Here is a 26,024-nt window from a genome sequence, read left to right as displayed (position 1 = left end):
AAAAGGTATGTGTGATGGTCAAGAATCTATGCCAGGCAAACGCAGGAGATGGAGAGGAAATTGAAAATGGCAAAACAAAGTTTTTTTTGAGAATGCAAACAAACCAGGGAGCTGGTTAGCTTATAAGCTGAAAAAAGAAAGACAAAAAAACCATATTAAGATATTGAAAGATTTGACTGTAAAAGAGAAAACAGAATTAGAAGCAAAGAAAACAATTATTGAACAATTTTATCAGGTATTATATAGGTGAAAAATTATAGAATACCAGAAACAAATAAAATATCTGAAGAAAAATAATAGCATTAAAATTTCAGCTGATCAAAAGAATCTATTGGAAAATACAATTACTATAAATGAAATAACAGAAGCAATTAAAAGGCAAAAACTCAAAAAAAATGCCAAGCCCTGATGGATTACCAGCTGAATATTATAAGAAATTCGAAGAAGTATTGTTGCCATTCAAAAAAGTAATTGATGACATAGGGGAGACTGGAGAAATACCAAACTCATGGAAGGAAGGAACAATCACTTTGATACATAAATCAGACACGGATGAAAAAGAAATTAAAAACTTTAGACCTATTTCAATTTTAAATACAGATTATAAAATTTTTGCATCAATTTTAGCTACAAGATTTAAAAGAATATTAAATAATTAAAGATGATCAAATTGGGTTGTTGTTTTTTTTTACAAAAAAGACAACTGAAAAACAATGTGGAAACACTTGGAAACTTAGGGCCCAATCCTATCCAACTTGTCAGGACTGGTGCAGCCATGCCAATGGGGTATGTGCTGCATCCTTTTGTGGGGAGGCAGTCACAGAGGCCTCCTCACTAGGCTGCATTGTGGCTGCACTGATGCTGGAAAGTTGGATAGGATTGGGCCTTTAGCCTCCAAAATCACAGGGAAAGCAGGAACAAACTTGCCTAAATTTTGTCCTTTCAAGTAGAAAAATTCCTAGATGTCCACCCACTGTATGATACTAGGAAGATAAGAGAAGCAACACTTAGCTGGAACCATGTGGCCTTTGTGAATCTATTTACAATCTTTTGTAAGGCCTGATGTTTAATGACACCTGGCTTGGCATTTTTCTTGTAGCCAAAACATACACATTTCCGAGAGAGTAACAGTGCAATCCTATACAGAAGCGATGTCAACAATTTTGCCATGCCAGTGTAGCAGCCAATAATCCCAATAGCCACCTAGCTCCAAAGGGGAGGGTCAGTGGAAACACCCAACTCCATTTCATGGGACCTCTATGTGAAGTTTTGATTTTTTGCCACAATGTGCATGACTTTACACTTACTTACATTGAGACGCATCTACCATTTTGCTGCCTATTCTGCCAGTTTGGAAAGATCCTTCTGGAGCTCCTCACAATCACTTCTGGTCTTCACCAGTCGGAAAAGTTTGGTGTTGTCTGCAAACTTAGCCACCTCGCTGCTCACCCCTGTCTTCAGGTCATTTATGAAGAGGTTGAAGAGCACCGGCCTCAGGACAGATCCTTGGGGCACACCACTTTTCACCTCTCTCCATTGTGAAAATTGCCCATTGACACCCAGTCTCTGATTCCTGGTCTTCAACCAGGTCTCAGTCAAGGAGAGGACCTGACCTCTAATTCCCTGATTGTGGAGTTTCTTCAGTAGCCTTTGGTGAGGGACCGTGTCAAACGTCTTCTGAAAGTCCAGATATATAATGTCCACGGGTTCTCCCGCATCCACATGCCTGTTGACCTTTTCAAAAATTCTAAAAGGTTTGTGAGGCAAGACTTACTCTTACAGAAGCCATGCTGATTCTCCCTCAGCAAGGCTTGTTCGTCTGTGTGTTTTGAGATTCTATCTTTGATGAGGCATTCCACCATCTTACCTGGTATAGATGTTAGGCTGACTGGCCTATTGTTTCCAGGTCCCCCCTTTTCCTTTTTAAAGATCAGTGTGACATTTGCTATCCTCCAATCGTCTGGCACTGTGGCCATTTTGAGGGACAAGTTGCATATTTTAGTCAAGAGATCTGCAACTTCATTCTTCAATTCCTTAATAACTCTTGGGTGGATGCCATCAGTTATGCATCCACCCAAGAGTTGGATCTTATTGATCTTTAATTTATCAATGAGGTCTGAAACATCTTCTCTTTTAACCTTTGTTAAGTTTGAGAACCACTGGATTGGTGAACAGAATGGGAAAGCCAGGGTGCTATGACAGTTAATCTTCCATGCTGCGGGCTGGGTGACCATCAGGGACCATAGGATGCCAATAGAGAGGTGCTCCTCCAACTCCGCTAACCAGATTTGCAGGGGCTTGGTTTCTATAGCACCTGACATTGCAGAGCACACCATGACTTGTGAGCACCTGTAGGAAGTGGGGAGAAAAGCAGTGCTGAGACATGGGGCCAGAGCTGTGGGGACATAGGGACCCCCTGGGGCAGCAACAGCCCCATTGTGCTGTCTGGCAAAATTCTCTGGCACTGTCTATATGGGCTGGAGTTGGATCATCACAACCTGGCTTGTTCCAGGCCTTAGCAATGGGTGCTTCAGCAAAAGAGCAGAGAAGGAAAGAACTCCTCTGGCTCTGGCTGAAAGTACAGTGCAAATAGTTGTACTTAGTGGTGTTTGTTTTTGGTATTTGAGAAATAAAAGATAGCCAATTTTAGTCAAATGAAATAAAAGTTTTTTGTTTTTTTTGTATATCACTAAATACTATATCACCAATTTCACCCAGTACTGCAGTGACCGCCTGTTTCTTGGCCTCTTCCACATGCCTTTTGTCAGCTCAGGAGGTGCAAGGCCTGAACTGGAAGGCCTTGCTCAGCATGCCAGGCCAGCAAGGACGGGTCCAGAAGGTCACGGAAGGTGCAACTTCCAGTTCAGGCTGGAAACAAGTGTAGGTGTGATTCTTCTGATGCCACAGAAGCAACATTGGAACTTGGCTATATCCAAAAGGTTGCAGATAGGCCTTCCTCACTCCCACCACCATGCCAGCAAGAACAACCCAGGGTCAGCAACCCAGGGTCTGCAGTTAGCTCCCAACCTCACCCTGCTATCATGCCATCAATGTATAAAATTATGTATATTCTTCTGTTTTCCAGATTTGGAATAAAATTACCAACTCTCTACAGATTATGAAATGCTTGTGCTTAAAATTGATACTTTTCCAGTAATTGGTATTTAAAAGATTTTTTTGTTTCAGTTTAAAATGTACCCAATTTTAAATGGGTACTCCAGACTGGAGACTGGAAACTGGAGACTGGATTAAAGGATTAATGGACTGAGGAACTAATGGCTAATGGTTGTATTTGAATAACACACTGGTTCCCAAATGGTGGTCTGAGAGACTCAGAGAAGTTGTCCGCAAGGTCTCAGGAAAAAAAAGTCACCTTTGATCACTTCCCGTTTCTCACTGTGTAAGCAATCTCCCATGGACCAAGAAAGAGGACAGAGAATGGACTGCCCACAGCCACAACCAGTAAAGTGTCAGCTGTGACTATAGGCAAGTCATTCTCTGTCATGACAGTCCATGGGGAAGCATGGACCGACCGCTCCCCCATGGACTGTCATGACAGAGAATGACTTGCCTACAGTCACAGCTGACTCTTTACTGGTTGTGGCTGTGGGCAGTCCATTCTCTGTCCTCTTTCTTGGTCCATGGGAGATTGCTTACACAGTGAGAAACGGGAAGTGATCAAAGGTGACTTTTTTTTCCTGAGACCTTGCGGACAACTTCTCTGAGTCTCTCAGACCACCATTTGGGAACCAGAGAGGGTGGAACCAGATTCTCCAGGAGTGGTCCATGACAATTCCAATTTTCATCTCAGTGATCTGAAGGCTTCTAAAGGTTGGGAACCACTCGAATAACAACACAAAATACCACATTTTGCATTTTTATCCAACAAATTTTTTTTGAAAAAATCCATTTTCAAACACCCCAGCTGTACTTCCCCACACTGATCTTTTGAATAATTTTATGGATTTTAACATATACTATATTGTTTTTAACATTATACTGTAAAAATTAGATCCAGGGCAAAAAGTGCTATAATGAAACAAAGTTATAGGAAGCAGTATTATAGGAGATATTACTGAGAGTGCTAAGAAGGTAAGTTAGGAAAGTACTTTCTCTGTATGTCAGCGGTTTTCAAACTCTCCTTTAAAAGTTTGAAATCTGCCCTAAGTCCTAGCAGTGGGGGTAGGGGAAGGCAGTGGCATGATCCCTAAGATTGCTCCGCTCAGGGGGCTGCAGGGGCTTTGCTCCACTTACCGCAGCTTCCTGGGGGTGCGGGGAGCCCTGCGCGACCTTCTGCAGGATTCCCCACAGATTTGAAAGTGAAAGTGGAGCGATCTGGTTCTGCGGAAGTGGAGTGCGATTGCTCCACTTTCACTTCTGAAGCTGTGGGGAGCCATGCAGAAGGTCGCGCAGGGCTCCCTGCACCCCTAGGAGTTGCAGGAGACTGTGGTACGTACAGCCGAGCCCCTGCAGCCCCCTGAGCAGCGGAAAAGTGGAGATCCCGCTGCTGTCTCCTCCCTGCCACTTTGCTGCCCCCACCCCTTAAGGGGGCAGAGGCCAGGGCCCACAGGCTGGGGGGTCATGAGGCCCCAGTCTGAAAAGCCCTGCTGTATGTGTTTAGAGACTGTGCAAAGTTCCTTTTCTCCCAGATTCCCCATCATGTGCTTTAAGTCTGGGTACTATGAAACCAGAGAACTATAACCCCAACTCATGTGCCCTATCATCCCAGTTCTGGACTCCAATTATGGGATGTATTTCTTTACTGGAATTGAGGAAGGTCTGGGGAGGAGGTAGGATATGGTGTCAGCAGTGGCTGCTTTAAGGGTTAAGGCCTGGGCATTCAGAAGAGAGTGTGCTGCACAGCTGCAGCAACTTGAAGGCAATAGGGCCCTCAGGCATAAAAGCACCTGATGAAGGGAGCTTTGGTGTGGGTAGCAAGAAAGTGTGAGGAATTGGAGACTGGATTAAAGGACTGAGGTGCGAATGGACTTTGAAGGCTGCTGGAGACACTGAGATTGGTGTTTGGCTTCATGCCCAAGAGCTGTGGAGGACCAGTGCGGTTGGAGTTGCTGCTGGCAGGAGAGGCGAGGAAGGAGGACCTCTGCAGGTGGAACAGGTGAGCTACCCTGGTGATGGGGTCCAGCAGTGCTGCAGAGCAGAACTAGGGTCATTCTTTGGGAAGGAAAGGGAGCTAATTAGCTTAAAGGTGGAGCTTGACCTTGGAAACTGGCAGAACAACTTCTGAGCAGATGTGCACAGGATTGGTTTCTCAGAGACTAATGCTACTCAAAGGAGCCTAATGCTACATGTCCACTCAAAAGTGGGTCCCATTAGAGTCAATAGGGCTTCCTCCCAGGAAAGTGTGGACAGGATGGCTGCCTGAGAGCCCCGTCCTATGCAGGCTGCCATCCTGTCCACACTTTCCTGGGAGTAAGCCCCATTGACTAGTGGGCTTACTTCTGAGGAGACCCAGTCCTATGCAGGTCTCCTCAGAAGTAAGCCCCCATAGTCAATGGGCTTCCGCCCGGCAAAGTGCGCATAGGGTTGCAGCCTAAGCCCGTCAGGAAGGAGCGAAGACTAGTCCGTGGGAGACACGCCCCCTGGGGAGTCGGGGGCGCCTCCCCTCCGCCCGCCTCAGCTTCTCTTCAGGGCCGGCGCGGCCGGAGACGCCACTTCCGGGGACGGCCGTTTTGGGCGCGCGGCGGCCTATCGGGCAGGGGCGGGAGGGGCGCCGCGCGCCGGATCTGCCTGCGGTGACAGCAGCCGGGGAGGGACCGCCGCCTGAGGGGCGCTCGAGGGAGAGCCGCCGCCCGCGCCCCGCAGCTGACCCGCCCGCCCGCGCCATGTCGGACTTCGACAGCAACCCCTTCGCGGACCCGGACCTCAACAACCCCTTCAAGGTGCGGCGGCGCTGGAGCGGGGGGGAGGGGCTCCTCCGCAGCCGGCGTGTGTTGGTCGAGCCTGCGGACCTCCCTGCCGTTGTCGCCCTGCCCCTCCCCCTCCAGTCCCCGGTCTGAGCTGGCCCAGCAGGGCGGGCGGGGCGGCTCTTGCCTCCCCGGGCCTGGCTTTAGACCCCGCCCTCCCCAGACCGGCTGCTTGGCAGCTTCTGGTCGTGGCCTGGGGGGGTCTGCCCCTCCCGCTCCTCCAGCCCCTGCTTCTCCTTCCACCGGGGATGGCTCCTGGGCGGCTGGGTCACCCCTTCGCGCGGGTGGACGCTGCAGGCCACTGTTTCTCAAACTGTGGCTGGGACCCACTAAGTGGGTCATGAGCCCATTTCAGGTGGGTCGCCTTTCGTTGCAGTGTTTTACTTTTCGTATACTATTGATGCTGACATGGCCTGTGGCTGCCTTTCAACAGGCTACAGTGCATATGCTTTTAACAGTGATAAGTCAGTGGGGTTTACTCCTGGGTAAGCATGCATAGGATTGCAGTCTAGGATTGCTAAAAAATTATCCTGCTTGATGATGTCACTTCAAGGTTAATGACATCACTTCCAATGGGTCTTGACAGATTGTCATTCTGAAAAGTGGGTCCTGGGCTAAAAAGTTTGAGAACCACAGCCAGGCTATTGAGGCTGATGCTGTCTCAGAGGAAAGATATTCTCTGTCAGGCTCTCTTCACCCAACAGAGGCAGTTTTCTTGTCAAAGTCTAATGGAAATTAATGTCTTGTCAATTACAAAATGATCCCAGTGCTCTTTACAGGGATTAAAGCCCACAAAGAGACAACACTTGCTTCTTGCTGCAATATGCTAATGCTATAGAGCAGTGGTTCTCAGACTTCTTAGCACTGGGACCCACTTTTTAGAATGTCAATCTGTCCAGGACCCCGCCGGAAGTGATGTCATGACTGGAAGTGACATCATCAAGCAGGAAAAATTTTAACACCCCCATACAACAAAATCAAATCAGTCAAGTAAGTAAATTAAAAGTTTACAATAAGTTTAAAAATTTGTTTAAAATAAAAAAGAACCATCATAACTTTCCCAAGCAGCTGCTGATCTGTTTTTTAAAAATTCCCCAAACATCCCAAAGGCTACAATTCTATCCACACTTACTGGGAACTAAGCCCCATTGACTATCATTGTTAAAAACATATTCATAGTAACCTGTTAAAAGAACTGGTCTGTAACATTTCCCCAAATGTAGTAACATACCATGGTAGCATCAAACCTATTAAAAATAAGATACACATTGAAATGAATAGGGACCCACCTGAAACGGGCTCGCAACCCACCTAGTGAGTCCCGACCCACAGTTTGTGAAACACTGCTTTAGAGAAAAAGTTTGCTCTTAGCTACTTTTTTATTATTATTAACAGTATTTATTAACAGTATTAACATTATTATGAAGTAATATTTATATACAACAATATTTATTATGAAGTATAATTAACAGTATTATTATGAAGAATATTTATATACAATTCTTCAACAACAACAAAATAATTCACAAAGTGGTTTGCCCAGTTAAATAAATAAATCTAAATTTATTTTGATTTCTGGCATATGTTGCATGGAAGGGTAAAGGGAATTTTTTTGTCAGTGTCCATTCCCTTCCTGGACATCCATATCCCATATGTTGCTATAATTCTGACTTGGAGCCCATAGAGATGATTTAATGGATCACTTACCTAGGGGTGCATTGGTAAGAATGTTCACATGTTCTTTTAGAGTGGCTTTAGGCTGGAATGTAGTGGTTCCTTTTTAGCCTCTGCACTTGTTTTAGTTTCAGTCTGTAGAAGGCACACTTCACAAAAACAAAAATATGTTATTGCACAACATGTTAACGTACTCCTGGTTTATCTGTTGATCCTAGAGAAAGTTTTTTGTTCATAGTCCATTAAGATTGCTTCCTAGTAATGAGTGGGGAGTATGTCTTCATTCATTTCCTACTATGAGAAAATATTTGTATATCAAAAATGAAAAGGATCCACTTTCTGTTGTAAGGAAATGAAAGTTGAGGTGCACAGTGCTGCTAGGTTACATTGTAATAAATGCTGTACTCATGCTGGTGCAAGAGGTGAAAGGGAGGGGGTGCTTTTCTTGCTTTCCTTTCTCTCTTCCCCTGTCATTCTCACCCCATGCTCCTTCCCCACAGCCTCTCTGACCTCCTTTGAACTTCCCCATGTGATTCTCTCTCCTGGTTTCTCATCTGTTGTTCTCTTCCTACTGGGACACTCCTTGTCTCTGGCTTACTTTGCATCATTTTAGAAAGAGAAAAATGAACCTGGGAAGGTTATGAAAGCTCAGAGCAAAGATGCCTCTTCACCTTCCCATTCTTGCTCAAGTTGGTGCCCTTTCAGCAGAACCGCATCTGCCCATAATGAATTGCTTAACAGCTCAGCAGTTGAGAGGTGAAGAAGATAGTAGTACTAGGAGAGCCTAATGCACACTGGATAAAGATCTTCTGTGGGCCTTAAGTTTGACAACCCTGCCCGAGACTTTAATATATTCTTCCAAGCAAATTACTTCCTGCTGATCCTGAAAAAGTTTTAAAGGCAAGATGTAAACTGTAGGAGAAGCTCTATCTTCCTCCAGATTAGTAGTCAACAGATACCTCCCTAATATATTGATGACTCAGAAATATTGCCAGTAACATGTTTGTTGGCTCACAGCTAGTCTTCAGGGTTTCAGACATGTTTTTCCTAACTCTATTTGGAAATGCCAGCATTCAGACCTGGAATGCAAGCAAAGCATGCGTTCTACATTGTGCTACAACTCCTTGCTGTAGGGCAGTGGTTCCCAAACTTTTTTGACCCACAGCTCCTTGACTCCCTATTACATTACTCTTTTTGGGGGGAGGGAGGTGGGATGAGCCTGGTCTCAGTAGTACTTCCATTTTTCTCCCTGAAATTGGGATGCATGGGGCTGGGCATATTTGCTTGCTGCACTATAATATGACCCAAGGCAGCAAGAGTAGGCTCTAACCTGCAAACAGGCCATGGAATTGCCTTCCTGGAGGTGTCTGGCTGACAAAGTCATCAATCTGCTGCTACTAAAGAAAGAGAAATGCATGCCAGGGTTTTGCTGCCCCCCCTTACCTACCAGTACTTTTTTCCTCTTCCTTAGTGTCTTCAAAAAGTTAAACATTTGCAGCTTGCTTGCAATGGCAACAGATTTTGGCGGCCACTGATGCAAGTGGCAGTGGGCCCAGAAGCAAAGTTTTGCTGGAAAGTTCTTGTCTTGCAAACCAGAAACACCTGATGCCTATTACCAGAGGAAGAAGTGCTTTGCTCTTGCCTCCTGTAGGAGGGATCAGGAGAAACCATTCACAGTATCAGTCTCTTGTCTCCCTCCCCACCCAGTTTCCCTTGATTCACTATTGTGAAGATGCCTTTATTGGTAACCACATCACCAAAAAAGTGAAAGTAACATAACAGGAGGAGAAGCCCAAGTTGGGCTCAGGCAGTGCTGGTGAGCCAAGAAGGAGAACCATGGTCTCTACCTTTCTCCTGCTCTTTCTCTGCTGGCTTTGAGCAAGGGAGTGAGGCTTCAAGGAATGATTCAGCGGACCCCCTGTCTGCGTTCAGCGGACCCCCTGGGAACTGTGGCTCACAGTTTGGGAGCCACTGTTGTAGGGTGTGTATCAGTTATGTGTAAGAAGTGGTATCTTCTGCCGAAAAGGGCCATTTTTACAGAATCTTAAAAGAATCTAGCAAGGGGAAATGATACTCTAGTTAGCTTCTCTCCCTTACAAACACTTCAGAATGTGCTTCAGAGTAACTATTGTACCAATAATGTTAAAGACATACTTGTGTCAGTACATCTAGAACAGTCACAATACCATTTGCGGGATCATGCATTAAAATAATTTCTACTACTTTACTATGTGTTGTTGACTTGGGACAAAAATTATAATTAACTTGTGGAATAGGTAATATCTGTTAGCATCCTTTGCTCATGCTGCCTATACTTAGGGCCCAATCCTATCCAATTTTCCAGGCCCGGTACTGCTGTACAAATGGGGTGTGCGCTGCATCCTGTGGTGGGGTCACAGAGTTCTCCTCAAGGTATGGGCACATTTGTTTCCATACCTTGGGGCTGCATTGCTGCTGCACCAGAGCTAGAAAGTTGAATAGGATTGGGCCCTTAGTCAAATATGTCTTCATTTTAAAACATGATCTCACTTTAATAAGTGAGATGAAGCAAAATGTTGTAATATATTTCCAACTCTTAAGAGGATGCTTGTGTTCAGGGCACCAGTTAGCTTGGAACAGGTGTCTTGTAAGGAAGTCTGAGGCCTGGGAGTGGGGGGTGTCAAGAAGGGGAAAGAAAAGGATGCATGTTTTGTTTCCTCCCCTCCTGAAATATTTATTTCCATATATCCTGTCTCCTAATTGTTTGAGATGACTTACAAAGAGCAAACAGAAGATAAGCATAAAGCAGATAATAGGAAAATAAAACCATACAAAACTTTCCCCTGTGATATTATATCACTTTATAACATTCAGGTGTTTTGTTGTTATCAGGGGGTGGAGAAGAATGGGCTGGAGAGTGGAAAGGGGAAAAGGACCTGTCCAGCTCCTCTGTCCTGAGACCTCCCAAATTAGTTCAGGGAGGGGAGGCCCAAAATTCACCCCTCAGATACTTAACTGTTAGGGCAGTGGTTCTCAAACTGTGAGCTGCGGCTCTTTGGGAAGTTGTGAAAACCAGCAAGGGAAGCTGCAGAATCCTAACAAAAAAAGCTGCCAATTTACCCAGTGTATAGGATTGTAGCCCTAATGAGGAACTACAGCCAATGGCCCAGTAGGTCAAGGAAGCTGCTAGTCAAAAACCTTGAGAGCCACTGCTTTAGGAGCTCAATCAAGCCAGTTTTCTCCATCTTTCTTTTTCAGTAGCCATCACTGGTGTTCTGTCACTTAATGGCCCTCTACCATAGGTTTAATTGCTAGACCCTTCCAGTCTGCCTGATCTCAAGTATGTTTAGATACGCTTTGCTTCTGCTGGGACAGAAGAAGGAACCATCCATAAAAGTATTGAGAAATCCTTGGTTTTAGTATTGCTATGCTTGGACAGCAGAGTTGCAGAGAGAGATTTATTTGAGGGGGTCTGGTTCATAGCCATAGATAGCTATCTGCATATTGCAATATTTTGGAAACGGTGGAAGTACGTACTCTGTGATCCAAGCATTTGCCTAGCATTTCCAATATTGAATGCAATCTTGAATACTTCTTTGGCATCTCCATAGCACCAAAGGTTTTTAGATAGCTTTGGTTACTATGCTTCTTTGGTGTTAAGGCGAAATGGTTTTTTCTTTTCTGGATGATTGAATTATAGTGCACAACTGCTGCACAAATCCAAGTGCAGCTCCTAAAACGCCTGGACTTTACACTTTGGCTGTATGAACATCTCTGGGCCTATATTTCAAACACTAGAATAATTAATTATTGATCTGACTTAGTTGATCCAGTTCGTGTGTTCTGCTGAATTCTATGTGCTGTTGCACCTTCTCCTGAAATTCATGGATTAGATCATAATATCCCTAATTACAGAATTCCAGTCATTACCTTTTCAATCTGCACAGCTTATGCCACAGCTTTTAGGTCACATGGCATCTACTGTGCTAGCTGTTGAATTGAAACATTTACATACAATACCCTTACAAAGATTATTCCTCACAGACTTTAGGCCTTGGGTTCATTCCCATCAAAATTAGCTATTTATTCTGGATCAGGTCCTATATTCCCTAATGTGGTGGTCTGCCTCATCCACTTTCCTTGAAGATGTGCCTTTTCATTCTGTAATATCAACTAAAATCATAACCACCACTGTCAGTGTAGGGATGGGGTGCTTCCAAGGTGCTAAGGCTGAAGTTCCCAAACTGGGGTGTGTCAGCATCCCAGTGTGAGAAGAAGGCCTGCCTCTGGCCTTTAAGGGGTTGGGGAAGGCAGAAATGTGATCCCCAGGATTGCACTGCTGCCAGGACTGATTGAGAGGGTTTCACTTACCAATTCCTGCACCGGTCTCGGGAATTCCAAGGAGCCCTGGGGTGGCTCTGTACAGGAAAAAAAAGCAATCAGATCTTCTGCCATGCAACTGCTTCAGTGGAGTATGTGCTACATGCAGTTGTGGTGGTGGGGCACTCAGATGGCCCCCAAGAGGCAAGTAAAATATATTTTTTATTGATCTTTTGGTTGGCTGGCTGGTTGCCCATGGCTCTCCTTGGAACCTTGCCAGCTATTTTGCTGGTGTAAGTCTGATGAGAGGAAGGGGGCAGAAAAACAGGGGCTGGAAAAACAGGGACAGGATCCTGGTGCACACTGTTGCTGCCAAGATCCATCTGCTCCAGCCTCCGAACCATCCCTTGTCTTCCACCCTCCCTACCCTGACCTCCTGCCATCATATCCTGCTCTGTTGATGGTTGAGGTGTGGAGGTGCAGACCATTTTCACTGGGAGCTCCAAGGTGCTCGGCAGTAGTGTGTCATTTCTGGCGCCACAGTGACATTCACAAAATAAGTTCTGCAGTTGTAAATGCTGTATAGCAGTGGTTCCCAAAACATATTTGTGATTGTGCCTGATGTGGAACCCGTAAATAAGTGCAAACCACGTGCAGTACAATGACATCATCAGCACTTACTTCTGGGTCACACCTGGGAAAACTTGAAAATCAGTGTAAAAATGGTCACGAAGGGCAGGTTGGATAAAAAAACATCATGTGCAGTTCTCAGCTAGCAGAGCTTCTGCTCCACAATCTATCGCACGCGGACTGTCAAACAGCTCAACCATCTTGAGGCTTATGATGCCTCAGGAGACTAGTAACATTCCATGGTGTTGTCATGCTCCGTTTGGGAATATCTGCTGTTTATGGTTTGGCAATAAAGCACTCTATAAGTAGGTGAGATATCTGAAACACAGACACATGTATAGAATGTTGGAAACTGGAATTACAGGTGGGGCCTCTTCATCTGCAGGTTTAGCACCCATGGATTTGACTCAACACAGGTGCCAGACCCACACTGGAGGGCCTTGCCTGACCTCCCACTCACAACCTGACGTGGCCTCGAAACACCTCCAGATGCGACTGGAAGGCAATTCCCGTAGTGTCTGGAAGTCTTCTGATGCCCTCCACCAATGGATTCCATTATCTGTAGGTTTCTGTATCTCCAGAGGGTCTGGTAGCGGATCCCACCTGGATACCAAGAGCCAACCTGTAATTTTCTGACTATAGATATCAGTGCAGCTCCATTTGTTTGTATAGGATCTGTTTTCATTCCCTTCTCTGAAGTGCTTTGTTATAATCATGCTGTCTTCTGTATAGTAGCATGCTGGTGTTAAATGTGGTGCTTGAGCAAAAAATGAATTATTATTGCTTATTAAATAATAAACTTGAATGTAATATTTCTGATTGCTGACATCAGTAGCAATGCAAAAAAAAATTTAAGGGTGTGCTTTTATTCCCACAACCAACTGATAGTACAAGTCCTGTTTTTCATTCTTTAATTATGGTAGTCAACCAAATGAGTGAAGCTTAGGATGGGGCATACTGCTGCAGTGATTTGGAGTTACTGTGTGTTCAGTTCCAGAGAATAATTAAAAAGAGAAGGAAAAGGATCATTTCAGTGTTGAAAGACATCTTTGGAGTTCTGGATGGAGTCCAAAGGATCAAAACCAGCCTAACAAAATCTTTTGTTTTTGTGCTCTAAAAATAGTACTGAAGACTACTGTGCTTTTATGGTGACTATAATCAAAGACAAAAACCTTCCTGTTAGGGCAGCTCTTGAATTCTTTTAAATACACAAGTGTATAAGGAAGAAGTAATAAAAGATATTAGTGCAGAAGACTTATGTATCTTTCACAGGCAGATGATATACACCGGGGTGTCAAACTTGTTTCACATAATGGACAGAGTAGCATTCATTGTGCATACTGAAGGCCGGAAGTGACACCTTTAAGCAGAATGTGATGTCATTAAGCAGATGACTGCAGGAAATACTCACTGAATACGTCTCCTAGAAACTCATTAGCTACAAGTGACGGAGAGAAAATGTGCAAATCTTGACATATTTTTAAGATACGAGAGCCTGATTATAATGCTGGGAGAGCTCAATTAACAGCAGCATCTTTTATTACGACTGGTGAAAGCTCTTGGAATTTCTCTTAAATATGCCTTCAAGGCTCTAATCATACAGTACCGTTGGCCCTATTTATTTGTGGATTTGGGGACTCGCAGATTTCATTAAACATAGGTTCCAAACCCATGGGGTTGGCTCAACCCAAACCCCTCAGAGGCTGCACTGATCTGAATATAGGAAATGACCTTCTAAGGCTGTAGAAGGTTTTCTGAGGCAGTGCATTGCCTCTACAGGCTTACGGAGGGTCAGAGGTGCTGAGACTTGCAGATTTGATTTTCTGCAGGATTTGTCATCTGTGGGAGTTCCTGGAACTCACAAGGATAATGTGGGACAACTGTATACCACACTGTGAGAAATTGTCAAAACCAGGTGTTCTTGTTTCTGTCATTGAATAGAAAAGAAACAGAAAAATCAAAGAAGAAATGTAGATAGTATACTTGGCAGTACTGACGTATAGATTTAGCCAGCAACTTCCAATGTGCCTAATATTGTACAGTTGGACAGGACAGGACAGTACCTGCGGGGGTGGGGTCCGTTCAGAGATGCCCCCCCCCCGGATACCAAAACCCACAGATAATGGAATCCACGAGTGGCGTCCTGGGAGGTGATGCCCTCCAGCACAAGTTCGGAGCCTCTACTGAGTCAAATCCGTGGGATCTGAACATGTGGATGAAGAGGGCCCACCTGTATACGAAAGGGTCTTTTCTAATGGTGCAGTGAAGCTTTCTAGACTTATTGAACATTTGAAGAAGACACATTCTGTCAAGGCAGACAGGAGCTTAACTGTTTTCTATTACTCTGTGACAAATTTTAGAAGTGGCCAACACTGTCAAACAAGTTTTGCAATGCTTCATGACAAAACCTGATGGTTTGTATGCATCATACAACATGTCATTGTTGATAAGCCTGGAAAGCCACTTATAATCTGGTAGCCATTCTACCAGAATTAGATTCCGAGTACTATTTTGCACAAGTTATCACATAAGAGAATTCCTCTCAGCAACAATTCAGCACAAAGACCCATAGATGAAGTGACTGAAAATGTGGAATTTAGATTGTTCAGCATACTGTTGTTGACATCCTTCAGTCTTGGAAGACTTTGGTATCATGCTCAACAGAATGTACATTACAGCTAAATCAGTCACTTTGCCAGGCAATAAATCTTTTCTTGCTTATGTAAGCTTTAGAAAAGATGAAAGTTTAAATCAAGAGTTATTTGCAAGGCAACTAGAAACAGGTACTAAAGGGGAGTCAATATTTTGTGATGTTGAACAGTTATTCAAAGACTAAGGGCACAATCCTAACCAAGTCTACTCAGAAGTAAGTCCTATTTTGTTCAATGGGGCTTACTCTGAGGAAAGTGTGGTTAGGATTGCAGCCTTAGTTGCTTATACCTGTGATGAAGCACCATCATCAGTGACTGGTCACTACCCTGGGAGTGCTGCTTACTTGAAAAAAAACAAACTGTTCCAAATGTCTTTACCATCCACTGTATCATTCATTTCCAACATCTGGTTGCATGAGTTGGCATCCTTCAGTCTCGGAAGACTATGGTGTCACGCTCTGAATGGTGGTTCTGGAACAGAGTGTCCTCTCCAGTGCGCGAAGCCTGGGTAAAGTAGGTATGGAGGATAAGCTGTTACCCATGCAGCAAATCCCCCCTCTCCACATCGCTGAAATGGTCCAATGGAAAGGCAGAGGCCAATACGGTTGGTTCCAGCGGCGTCGCAGGAGTTGCCAGAACGTGACTGTGTTCAGCCATGAACTGCCTCAGGGACTCTGGCTCCGGATTTTGCCTCGAGGTTGACTCCTGAAGCCTTTTCCATAACTGGATGTAGCCACAAGGCAGTGGAGGTTTGGGATCAGAGTTTTCCTTCTCTCAGATGAGCTGCCTTCCCAGGCTAACGAGCCCCATCTACCCGGTGGCTGTTTAGTCGCCTCTTACGACAAGTACAGCCAAATTGAGGGCCTATTCTTACCCGTAATTGCCTGTGTAAGTAATTAATACTGTAATTACTGCAGTGAATAAAATTAAAACCCATGCTCTCAACCATTCCTGGAGTTCTGTGTTGAAAATGATGAAGATTTTGAATGTTTGCTGTTTCATAGTAAAGTTTGTTGACTATCAGATCAGCTGTGAGAGATGCTTTTACAACCTTTTTGCATGTTAGAACTTCTTTAATTTCTCTTAGATAAAGTGAATGAAGTTGCCCTTTCCAGTTAATAATTTGTTTTAGGTAACTTACAGCATGTGTATGTTTGTGTATCCAGGAGTAAATCCCGCTATGTTTCAAGGGAATTTGTTTCCAAGTATATATATATGTGCCTTTACACATGTATGGAACTTAATCTTATGGTAAGCCTGGGGATGCAATAGTCTATTTTGGGTAACAGATGCAAATTGACCTGAAAAGTGCTGGTGTTACTAAGATGAACAATATTGAATATATTGGGCTAAGATTGATATTAGCCCAAGCATGCCTTCTGTAACCACACTTTCTTGTTGTTTAGGATCCTTCAGTAACCCAAGTGACAAGGAACGCTCCTCCAGGATTAGATGAATACAACCCTTTCTCAGATTCCAGAACAGTAAGCAATCCTGTTTCATTTAATTTAGGCTGCAATTCTAACCACACTTTCCTGAGAGTAAACCCCATTGAACAAAATAGGACTTACTTCTGAGTAGACCTGGTTAGGAGTGTGCCCTTAGATATTTTTGTCATGGAGACCTCTTATGAAAAATTTTTAAATTCATTACAATTTAATAAAAACTAATCTATATTATGACCAATTACACTTATAGTGGGTTGTATCCAAAGCTGAGTTAGTCATCTAGTGGAGCTAACAGCCCAGTCCTATCCCATGTGGGTGCACAGAATGCAGGACCACCAGTGCTGTGGTTGTTGTATCCTGCACTCCAGCAAGGGACCAGACCAGCTGGAAGAGGTAAGTTTTTTTGTTTTGTTTTGTTTTTTGTTTTAATAAACTTATCTCCCCAACTGCTACCTGGGCCCTATGGGACTGGCATAGATTTGAGGAACCTGCTGGGGCATGTTGTGCCTGGGGCAGGGGTTTGGGTACAGTGGACACTGGTACCAGCCCAATCCTCCTGCCCCCTACGTGGCCCCTTCGGCCTCTTTTCTGGCAAAAACTTGCTGGTGGCTGGTCTGTGCAACGTCTCTGGCAGTGCATGACCTTCCACTCTTTACACCAGCAGCAACACTCTGCAGACTGGCAGAAAGGCTTCTCTTGTAGAAGCCTTATGGTATGTGTAGCGACATTGCGGAAGATATCACCAAGGAGATAGGGTGTGGTGTCCACAGTGCCCCTTGCTCTAAGTAAATGCAGGGTTAAAGCCCAGGTTGTAGCTGGAAGTGTACTGCACAGCTGCAGCCACTAGAGGCTAAAGTGAACCTAGAAGCATATAAACAGCACCTAGAGGAACTAGGGGGTGTGGGTTTTAGAAGGAGTGTAGGTTGGAGGGGAGACCGACCTACCTCGGACTGTGACTCGGCTTATTGGCTCTGGACTCTGGTTTGGCAACTCTAACTGATTGGACTGACTTACTTGGAATCTGTGGACTGGGACTTGACTCTGACTTTTGCTTGCTGCACTTGTGAGTTTAACAAGGGAAACTAATCAGCCTTAAGCAGGTACGAGGCCCAGTGGGGAGGAGCTGTGGCAAGACAGTATGCTAGCATACTGTAAGGATAGGATTGGGCCATTGGTCATTACTAACTTAGTCACGCCTAATTAACTTCATGTAAACCTAGTTGAACGGAGAAACTATCCTTCATAAAGTATTCTTTATAATATTACCCTCATAAAAGAACTTTCATTCTTAAAATACAGATGTGTAAATGTCTTCTCTCCCAAATCCAAACTTGGAAGAGGCAGTGGCAATCCCATACCAAAACGTTCTATCTCATGTATGAGATGGTTTGTTCTGTATTAGAACTATGATTTTTATTGTTAATTGCCAAGGTTTTTGCATGTACAGAAATATCAATTTTTTATACCATTCTAATGATCAGAGTAGGGATATGCATGTGCTAAATATCAGCTTTCTTGAGTGCACCTTTTCAGGCCATAGCCCTTGCTTCCCCTTTTAAGGGAGCACTATAGAAAAATCTCCCCTCCAGACGTTTCTTAAGCTAAGAACATAAAAACAGCCCCACTGGATCAGGCCATAGGACCATCTAGTCCAGCTTCCTGTATCTCACAGCGGCTCACCAAATGCCCCAGGGAGCAGACCGGATAACAAGAGACCTCATCCTGGTGCCCTCCCTTGCATCTGGCATTCTGACTTAACCCATTTCTAAAATCAGGAGGTTGCGCATACACATCATGGCTTGTAACCTGTAATGGCTTTTTCCTCCAGAAACTTGTCCAATCCCCTTTTAAAGGCATCCAGGCCAGTCGCCATCACCACATCCTGTGGCAAGGAGTTCCACAGACCAACCACACGCTGAGTAAAGAAATATTTTCTTTTGTCTGTTCTAACTCTCCCAACACTCAATTTTAGTGGATGTCCTCTGGTTCTGGTGTTATGTGAGAGTGTAAAGAGCATCTCCCTATCCACTCTGTCCATCCCATGCATAATTTTGTATGTTCCCAATCATGTCCCCCCTCAGGCGTCTCTTTTCTAGGCTGAAGAGGCCCAAACGCTGTAGCCTTTCCTCGTAAGGAAGGTGCCCCAGCCCCGTAATCATCTTAGTCGCTCTCTTTTGCACCTTTTCCATTTCCACTATGTCTTTTTGAGATGCGGCAACCAGAACGGGACACAATATTCCAGGTGTGGCCTTACCATCAGTTTGTACAACGGCATTATAATATTAGCTGTTTTGTTCTCAATATCTTTCCTAATGATCCCAAGCATAGAATTGGCCTTCTTCACTGCCGCCGCACATTGGGTTGACACTTTCATTGACCTGTCCACCACCACCCCAAGATCTCTCTCCTGATCTGTCACAGACAGCTCAGAACCCATCAGCCTATATCTAAGGGCGTAATCCTAACCAACTTTCCAGCACTGACGTAGCCGCAATGCAGCCCCAAGGTGAGGTAACAAACATGCCCTTACTTTGAGGAGGATTCCTTGACTGCCTCCCTAATGCAGGATGCAGTGTATGCCATGTTGGCATAGCTGTGTTAGTAGTGAAATTTAGTTAGGATTGCGTCCTAAGTCAGGTTTCAGCTTTCTGGTATCCCAGAAGTATCTTAATTAGGGATACACATTAAGTCTTTTGTTTTTGAAGAAGTGTTACAAAGCACACTTTAAAAACTCCAGTTTATTGGAGAATAGCCTACAAGTCTTAATGCCTGATCTTCCTCTCCTTGAGTGGCAGTTGGTCAGGTGCATGTGTATTTTTATATATAAAACCTTGCACAACATCACATCTTTGACTTATTTCCATAAATGAGTTTTCCATTTCCTTTATTGAATAGTTACACAGAATGAAACTACTGTGTAATGGAGTTGGCTCTTTCCTTTGTCACATTCCTTTCTGGGGGGAGGTGGAAGTGTTTGAAGTCGGATGTGGGGAAGGGATGCTTTGAAGTGGAGATTTTCTTCCTCTGAGGTGGGTAATGACTGAGTGTAAAAGTTGTTCCCCTTTTGAAGTTGGTGTGAATGGTTAGAGGCCTGCTTTTTCCAGTAGAAGTTTGCAATTTAGGGATGCCTGTCACCAGCATTGAGGAGTTACTGCCCTGTGAGCAAAAGGAAGTCGTCCTCCAAGTGGCCATTCTTTGATGGCCTGCTGAAGCACAAGGACATAGATTATGAATTGTCATTATGAACTGTACATGCCTTAGTAAGGGGGACAGATTGTGACTCAAAGAAAGTAAAGTTCATTTTATTGGAGTGAACCAGGTATAAATCTGAGAGGAACAAGTTCATTTTTGCTTGTTCTTGGCCATGTGTGCAGCAGGGAGTTTTGTCTGTTTGAACAACACCCCTGCATGGCGGAACACTTAGAAGCAAATATAGTAAGGCGTTAGCTAGATTTGTTGTTTTCTGCTGCCTTAAAATATATGTATCCTCAAGTTCTGGAAACCTGCTTTGATTGCCCCAAGCTTGGGGTGGAGGGTTTTCCCCTACTTACTAACTTGTAGCATCTTTAATAAAACTTTATATGAATTGTTTGTGTGTGCTTGTTTGCTGACCAGAGGAACTTGGGCTCCAGAGGAACCACTTTGAAGGTTTGGCTAAACTACTTGTAACCCAGTGATCAAGGAGAGTTTCTCTTGAACTCCATTTCCCTCCTTCTTCTTTCCCCTGGAGCCTTGACAGGTGGAGAGGCGCAGGAAAGAATGAGGGGGAAGTGTTTGGTGGTGGGTACTGAAGCAGACCATGGTGACTGCAGCTTGTCAGTGACTGCAGCTCCCATTTCCCTGGAGCCTTTGTATAACCCCTTCCCAGCGGACCATTGTAACACATAATGAAGTCCAGTCATAAAGGATCAGATGTACTATTGGCTACTCAAAAAGATTCTATAGTGAAATCTCAGAATAATGATATATAACTTCATAGAAATATTTGAGATGTTAAAGCTTGCAGCTGATACGTTAATTATAATTCAAACGTGATTTCATAGTTGTGTTATATGTGATTTTTGCATAACTTATGTGAAGATTATATGCAATATAATTTGCAAGTACAAATACGTACGTTGTCTCAAAGGAACATCCTTAAATATTCAAGTTAGAGTATATCAAAGAGTGAGAAGAAATTTGAGGTCCATGTGAGAAGTGATAGGGGAAACAGCTGCTAAATGGTTATTTTCAGCATCCACCATGCCTTATTAACTTTATTGTAACTTCTAAGTGTCCTGTAGCCCACTGCTGAAAAGAATGGTTTTGATAGCTGCTGTTGGCTGTTTGCAAAATGTTCTATTTACTTTATGTGCAGCAGACATTCCAGGAGATGATTATGGTAGATGGAGGCAGTTGGTCAAAGGATAGTGTTCATCCAAATAGCGTAGGCAGGGAGATACAGGATTTGGTTTAATAGTTGAAAGAGTATGTGAAACAAGTGAATGTTCTGTTCAGTAGTTATAGAGAAAGCACTCAGGAACAAGAGATTACTGCAGTACTTCCCAAACTCCCAGGACATGCAAAGCCCCCCCAGTCCTGTGAATGCAGTGTGCGGCTCCTGGAAGTGACTAGCAATAATGTTATCACCAGTTACTTTCAGGTTCAGAGGCCCAAAATGCCGCTACAGATACAGGTGAGTGCCACTTTATGATGCTCTAACCAGCGATGGGCTGCATATGGACACCGCCACTGGTCCCTCATAATCCCCCAAGCCTCCAAAGCCAAGGGAGCTATGCTCCTCTTGCCTCCAGAGGCTTTTCTGAGCCTCAGAGAGACAGCGTATGAGGATCAGATAAGCCTCCTTAGGTGAGGGGAGCACAGCTTCCTTGTCTTTGGGGACTTCATCCCCAGACTGACAGGGGATGTCAGTCTGCAACACTGTTGCTAAGTGACACATTACTGTACAGGCAAGGGGACCAGGGAGAGCGAGCAGGCTTCCTACCATGCTGAGCCTCCAACCACCAGTGTGGTGCGGTTTCTCTACTGGGTGGCTGGTGTCCACAACACCCCAGTAAGTGCATTGCGACACCCCAGAATGTCACGACATGTAGTTTGGGAACCACTGGATTAGTGGCTTGAGGGGAACAGTACTTTTCTTATTCCATTATAATTTTTAGCCTTGAAATATATAGTGTCCTTGATTATTCGATATATTTTGTGAGCACACTATTTATATTGTGAATTGATTGTATTATGAGCACTTCAAAGACCAGGCTTTCTTTTTTGTTTTAAGCATATGCTTCAAAGTATATATATATCACTTGCCCTAAGAAAGCAGTGGTGTGAAATGGAAGTGCAGAGCTGGAATCCAAGGAACTTCATAGCAGGGATTCTGATGTTTATTCCTATTGCCAGCATTCAGTGCACAAAAGCTGCTTCTGAGAGTTTGGGAACTCTCCACAGGAGCCTCTGACAGAGCGTAAGGAACTGTGGTAAAGGAGGACTTCAGGAAAGCCAGAGAAGTTGTAAGGAGTATTTAGAAGTTGTAAGGAGTATGTATGGTTCTTGGGATCCTGGTCCATAGTATCATTTAGATACTATTGTTCCTATTTTATCTGCCCAATTGTAGTGTTGTTCGTCCACAAATATGTTGTTTAGCAGCCAATAGGAAAATGCAACAAATAATGGTTACCATTGTTTACTGATGAGAAAATCTGTTGTCAAATGTTGCTGTGTTTTTATCCCAAGAACCCAGACTGATGAACCTGGTTCTCTCTCCGCCTCCACTCTTCAATATCCTTCCAACAACCCTTAGGTTACACTGAGGGGGTTACACTAGCTTGAGGCCAACCAAAGGGCTTTCTAGCTAAACAGAATTCAGAACCTGGTTTCCCTGGTCTCAGTCAGCGCTATCTGCTATAATACTTTTCCTTTTGGGAAGGAAAAAAATGCATTTTTAGGTGTAAAAATGAGAACTGTACTGGTCTTCAGAACTGTATACTCTTCAGAAGCTTTCTCGTTAACAATCGCTGCTTTGTTCTCCGAGCAAGTCCTTCTGCTATTGCATAAATCGCCAGCTGGAGCCTGTGATTGCTAGTGGTGGGAATTTTCAGTGAGCATGTGTCTTATGATCTCTCTCCAAGCACTTTCATAAGGTTCAGGATGTCTTTAGTTGCCATTGCTCATGACAATGTCTTTAGACTTTATTTTGGTTCCCCCTGTGATCTCATTCTTAATTTCTCTAACTACTGAAAATATGCATAAAGAATGTATATTTTATTTTTTAAAAATTTTTTTTTTGAGATCTTGAGTTTAAAGTGTTGCCATTTGCTGAACAAAACTGTTGGTAAAAATATATGCAAACTTTGAAGGCGAGCAGAACTCTTTGTCAGGCAGTCTTAAAGATAGCTGATTTATAACATCACTATGGAAACTTCTTATCAGTTTGCTTAATTACAATAGACTGTTTTCTTGAAAACTAATGCAATGCATAGTACTTAATTAAACATGTCAGATACACTTAAAATATATTTTATTTGCATGCTGGCATTTGATCTTTATTTGCCTACAACCCACCATGTGCTTATTTGTTTTTGCATAACTTCTTTGGAGGCATCTACGACACAGTCATGCCACTATGACTCTTACAGAAGTTCATATTTATGCTGTCCAAAACATTGGTTTTGTTTTATTTTAAAGATAAAGTAATCTTAAGAGTTCTTTGTCTTCATTAAGACCTTAAGAGTAAGGGCAAATCCTCCAGAAGGCAGCCCCCTCCCCCAATAAAAGGAATAAAACAGAGGCTTGGGCTAATAAGGTAAAAAAAATTTTTTTTAGACTTATAATGCTAGGGGTGTCCTGATGGTGATGTGGTTTTAATAGAAGAACTTAAATTGAACTGGGCACTGGTTAGGGCTGAAAATCTTAACTGATTTTTTGGGGGGGAGAGGAGGTTGCGATTGCAGGCAGGCTACAGAGAAAATTCATTTGGTGGAACAGGGCTGACTTTCCCTTATTTTATTATTTTTGTTTTACTTTTATTTATATTTTAATTTCTTTGATGTCTCATCTGACCAAGACATCACTTCTGGTGGTTCCCAGACTGTCATTCTAAAAAGTGGGTCCCAGTGCTAAGAGGTTGAGAACGACTGCAATAAGGTGTTAGTAAGGTGACACCCAGGGGTTGGTGGTGATACCACTAGTAAACAAAATTGTGAAAATTGTGGTTTTTTAGGAATAATATTGTTATATATTATTCGATGCATAATTTACAGCAGAATACACTGAAACAAACTGCATTGAAATATCTGCATTCAATCAAAAGCTATAGCTAAATAACCAGAAAAAACACAACTGCCTTATGCTACAAAAAGTAGATTTCCATAACACTGACCAATGAATCTGAGTGTTTTGTGAGCCAATGAGGTGTTATGATGACACAGCATGGAATCAAGAAGATGTTGTTAGCTCCCTTTTCCATGTCAGCTCCCTTTTCCATGTGTCGGAGCTAATACTAGTTCCCTTTTCCATGTATCGGAGCTAATACTAGAACTCCTATGCAGTTGTGCAAGTGTCATAAAGTTGGCCATTTTTTTTTGTTGGTTACTGATTGATTGGGTGACCTGTACTGCTCTATAGTGAAATAAGTAAAGTTAATGGGGTGTGACACCAAGAGTTATCAGACCAGGTGATGCCAACCCTAGTGATGCCATTGGTGGGAAGGTTGGGTGTTGTACACTAGCTTAGATGACTTTTAAAGTGGATTCTAAACATTTGTGGTGGACTATAGTCTTATCAGTGGTTATTAACCATGATGATAGCTGGACAACTACCGGCCAGTCTCCAACATCCCGTTTCTGGGCAAGGTAATTGAGTGGGTGGTTGCGTCTCAACTCTAGAGGGTTTTGGATGAAGCGGATTATCTGGATTCTTTTCAATCTGGTTTCAGGCCAGGCTTTGGGACAGAAACTGCCTTGGTCGCCTTGGTGGATGACCTACGCCAGGGACTGGACAGGGGGAGTGCGTCCCTGTTGGTCCTGCTGGACCTCTCAGCGGCTTTTGATACCATCGCCCATGGTATCCTTCTGGGCCGATGGGCCGAGTTGGGAGTTGGAGGCACTGTTTTGTGGTGGTTCCGCTCCTACTTGGAGGATCAGTCCCAAATGTTGGTGCTGGGGGATGCCTGTTCGACACCCTGGCCCTTGAGGTGCGGGGTGCCACAGGGTTCAATTCTGACCCCCATGCTATTTAACATCTACATGAAACAACTGGGAGAGGTCATCCAGGAGTTTGGAGTGGGGTGCCATCAATATGCCGATGACACCCAGCTCTATCCTTTCCTCCAGACTCTAGGGTGGCGGTTGAGGGCCTGGAGCGCTGTCTGGAGGCAGTGAGGATCTGGATGGGGGCTAACTGTTACCATAAGGGCTGTTTTGTTTAGGGGGAATTATTACACTACCCTTATTGGAACCTCAGGATCGCAGGCTGGATAACAAGACGGCGTAATGCAGAGAAATTCCCTTTAGCTCAAGGAGGAGACTGGGAGAAAGATATTTTTTAATAAAAGATTATAGCTTTATTACAAAAGCACAAAGGTAAACATAATGCACATGGAAAAATGATAGGTATGTGTTCTTTGGTCCTAGTACTTGAATCCAGTGTACCTAGCTTTCATGGTGGTTGCGTGTGGAGAGTATTTGGTGCATCCGAGGAAATTAGAAAAAGGGAAAGGTTGCAGGGAAGGATTTTAGGGGTCCCTGGTCTGCCAAACCTAGTTGCTAACTAAAGATGGGGAAAGAAGGGGGGAGAGAAGGAAAGAGTTTCAGGTGCCAGATAGTTACCTGTCCTGTAGAGCAGTTGGGGGGGGGAGTCCTGTGTTGAAGACCCTCTGACACAACACAGATGTGTTGTGTCCTTGGGGGGGGGGCAGAGAGAGAGAGAGAGAGAGAGAGAGAGAGAGAGAGCATGTGGCAGCCCTCTCTTAAAAAGGGTTTTTCTGACTGACTGAGCTGGATGGTAGCTTGCATCATCCACACAGTGGGGTATTTGGAATATGTAAAACATTGAAAGGATTATCAGCAAAATTCAATAGGGTCAAATGACTGTCTTCCTAGCTGGGGGAACTTACACAATACAGTAACCCAGGAAGGCAGTTCAAATTTGCATAGAGTACTTAAACAGTGATTGAGTTAAAACAATACAATGAATAGGAGACACTCAAACAATGATTTACAATGCCAGACTTCTTCCTAGAGAGGTGGAGGTTGTATAAGCTTATGACTTGACCAGAGTTTTGGAAGTCTGGCCTGTGAGAGAAGTTTGGCCTGTATGATGTTTTAGTAACATAACCAGAGATAAAATCACAACTAAGGAAACAGCGGATTTTCACGTAACATACCAAGCTGAAATTAAATCCG

The 26,024-nt window shown here is 43.8% G+C and overlaps 1 protein-coding gene across 1 annotated transcript in view; it reads left to right on the top strand.

Moving 5' to 3' along the window:
* Positions 1-5,746: 5,746 nt before the first annotated feature.
* The window catches only part of SCAMP1 (secretory carrier membrane protein 1), a 52,346-nt gene continuing 32,068 nt past the window's right edge, over positions 5,747-26,024 (top strand). The window contains exons 1-2 of the mRNA XM_066615288.1: positions 5,747-5,900; positions 16,585-16,662. Coding sequence (XP_066471385.1) covers positions 5,844-5,900; positions 16,585-16,662 — 135 coding nt within the window. The 5' untranslated portion in view covers positions 5,747-5,843. The remainder of the gene's footprint in view (positions 5,901-16,584; positions 16,663-26,024) is intronic.

The sequence above is a fragment of the Tiliqua scincoides genome, chromosome 2, assembly GCF_035046505.1.
Source record: "Tiliqua scincoides isolate rTilSci1 chromosome 2, rTilSci1.hap2, whole genome shotgun sequence".
NCBI lineage: Eukaryota > Metazoa > Chordata > Lepidosauria > Squamata > Scincidae > Tiliqua > Tiliqua scincoides.
The sequence above is the reverse complement of the archived record's forward strand: the minus strand, read 5'-3'. Positions and strand labels throughout refer to the sequence as shown.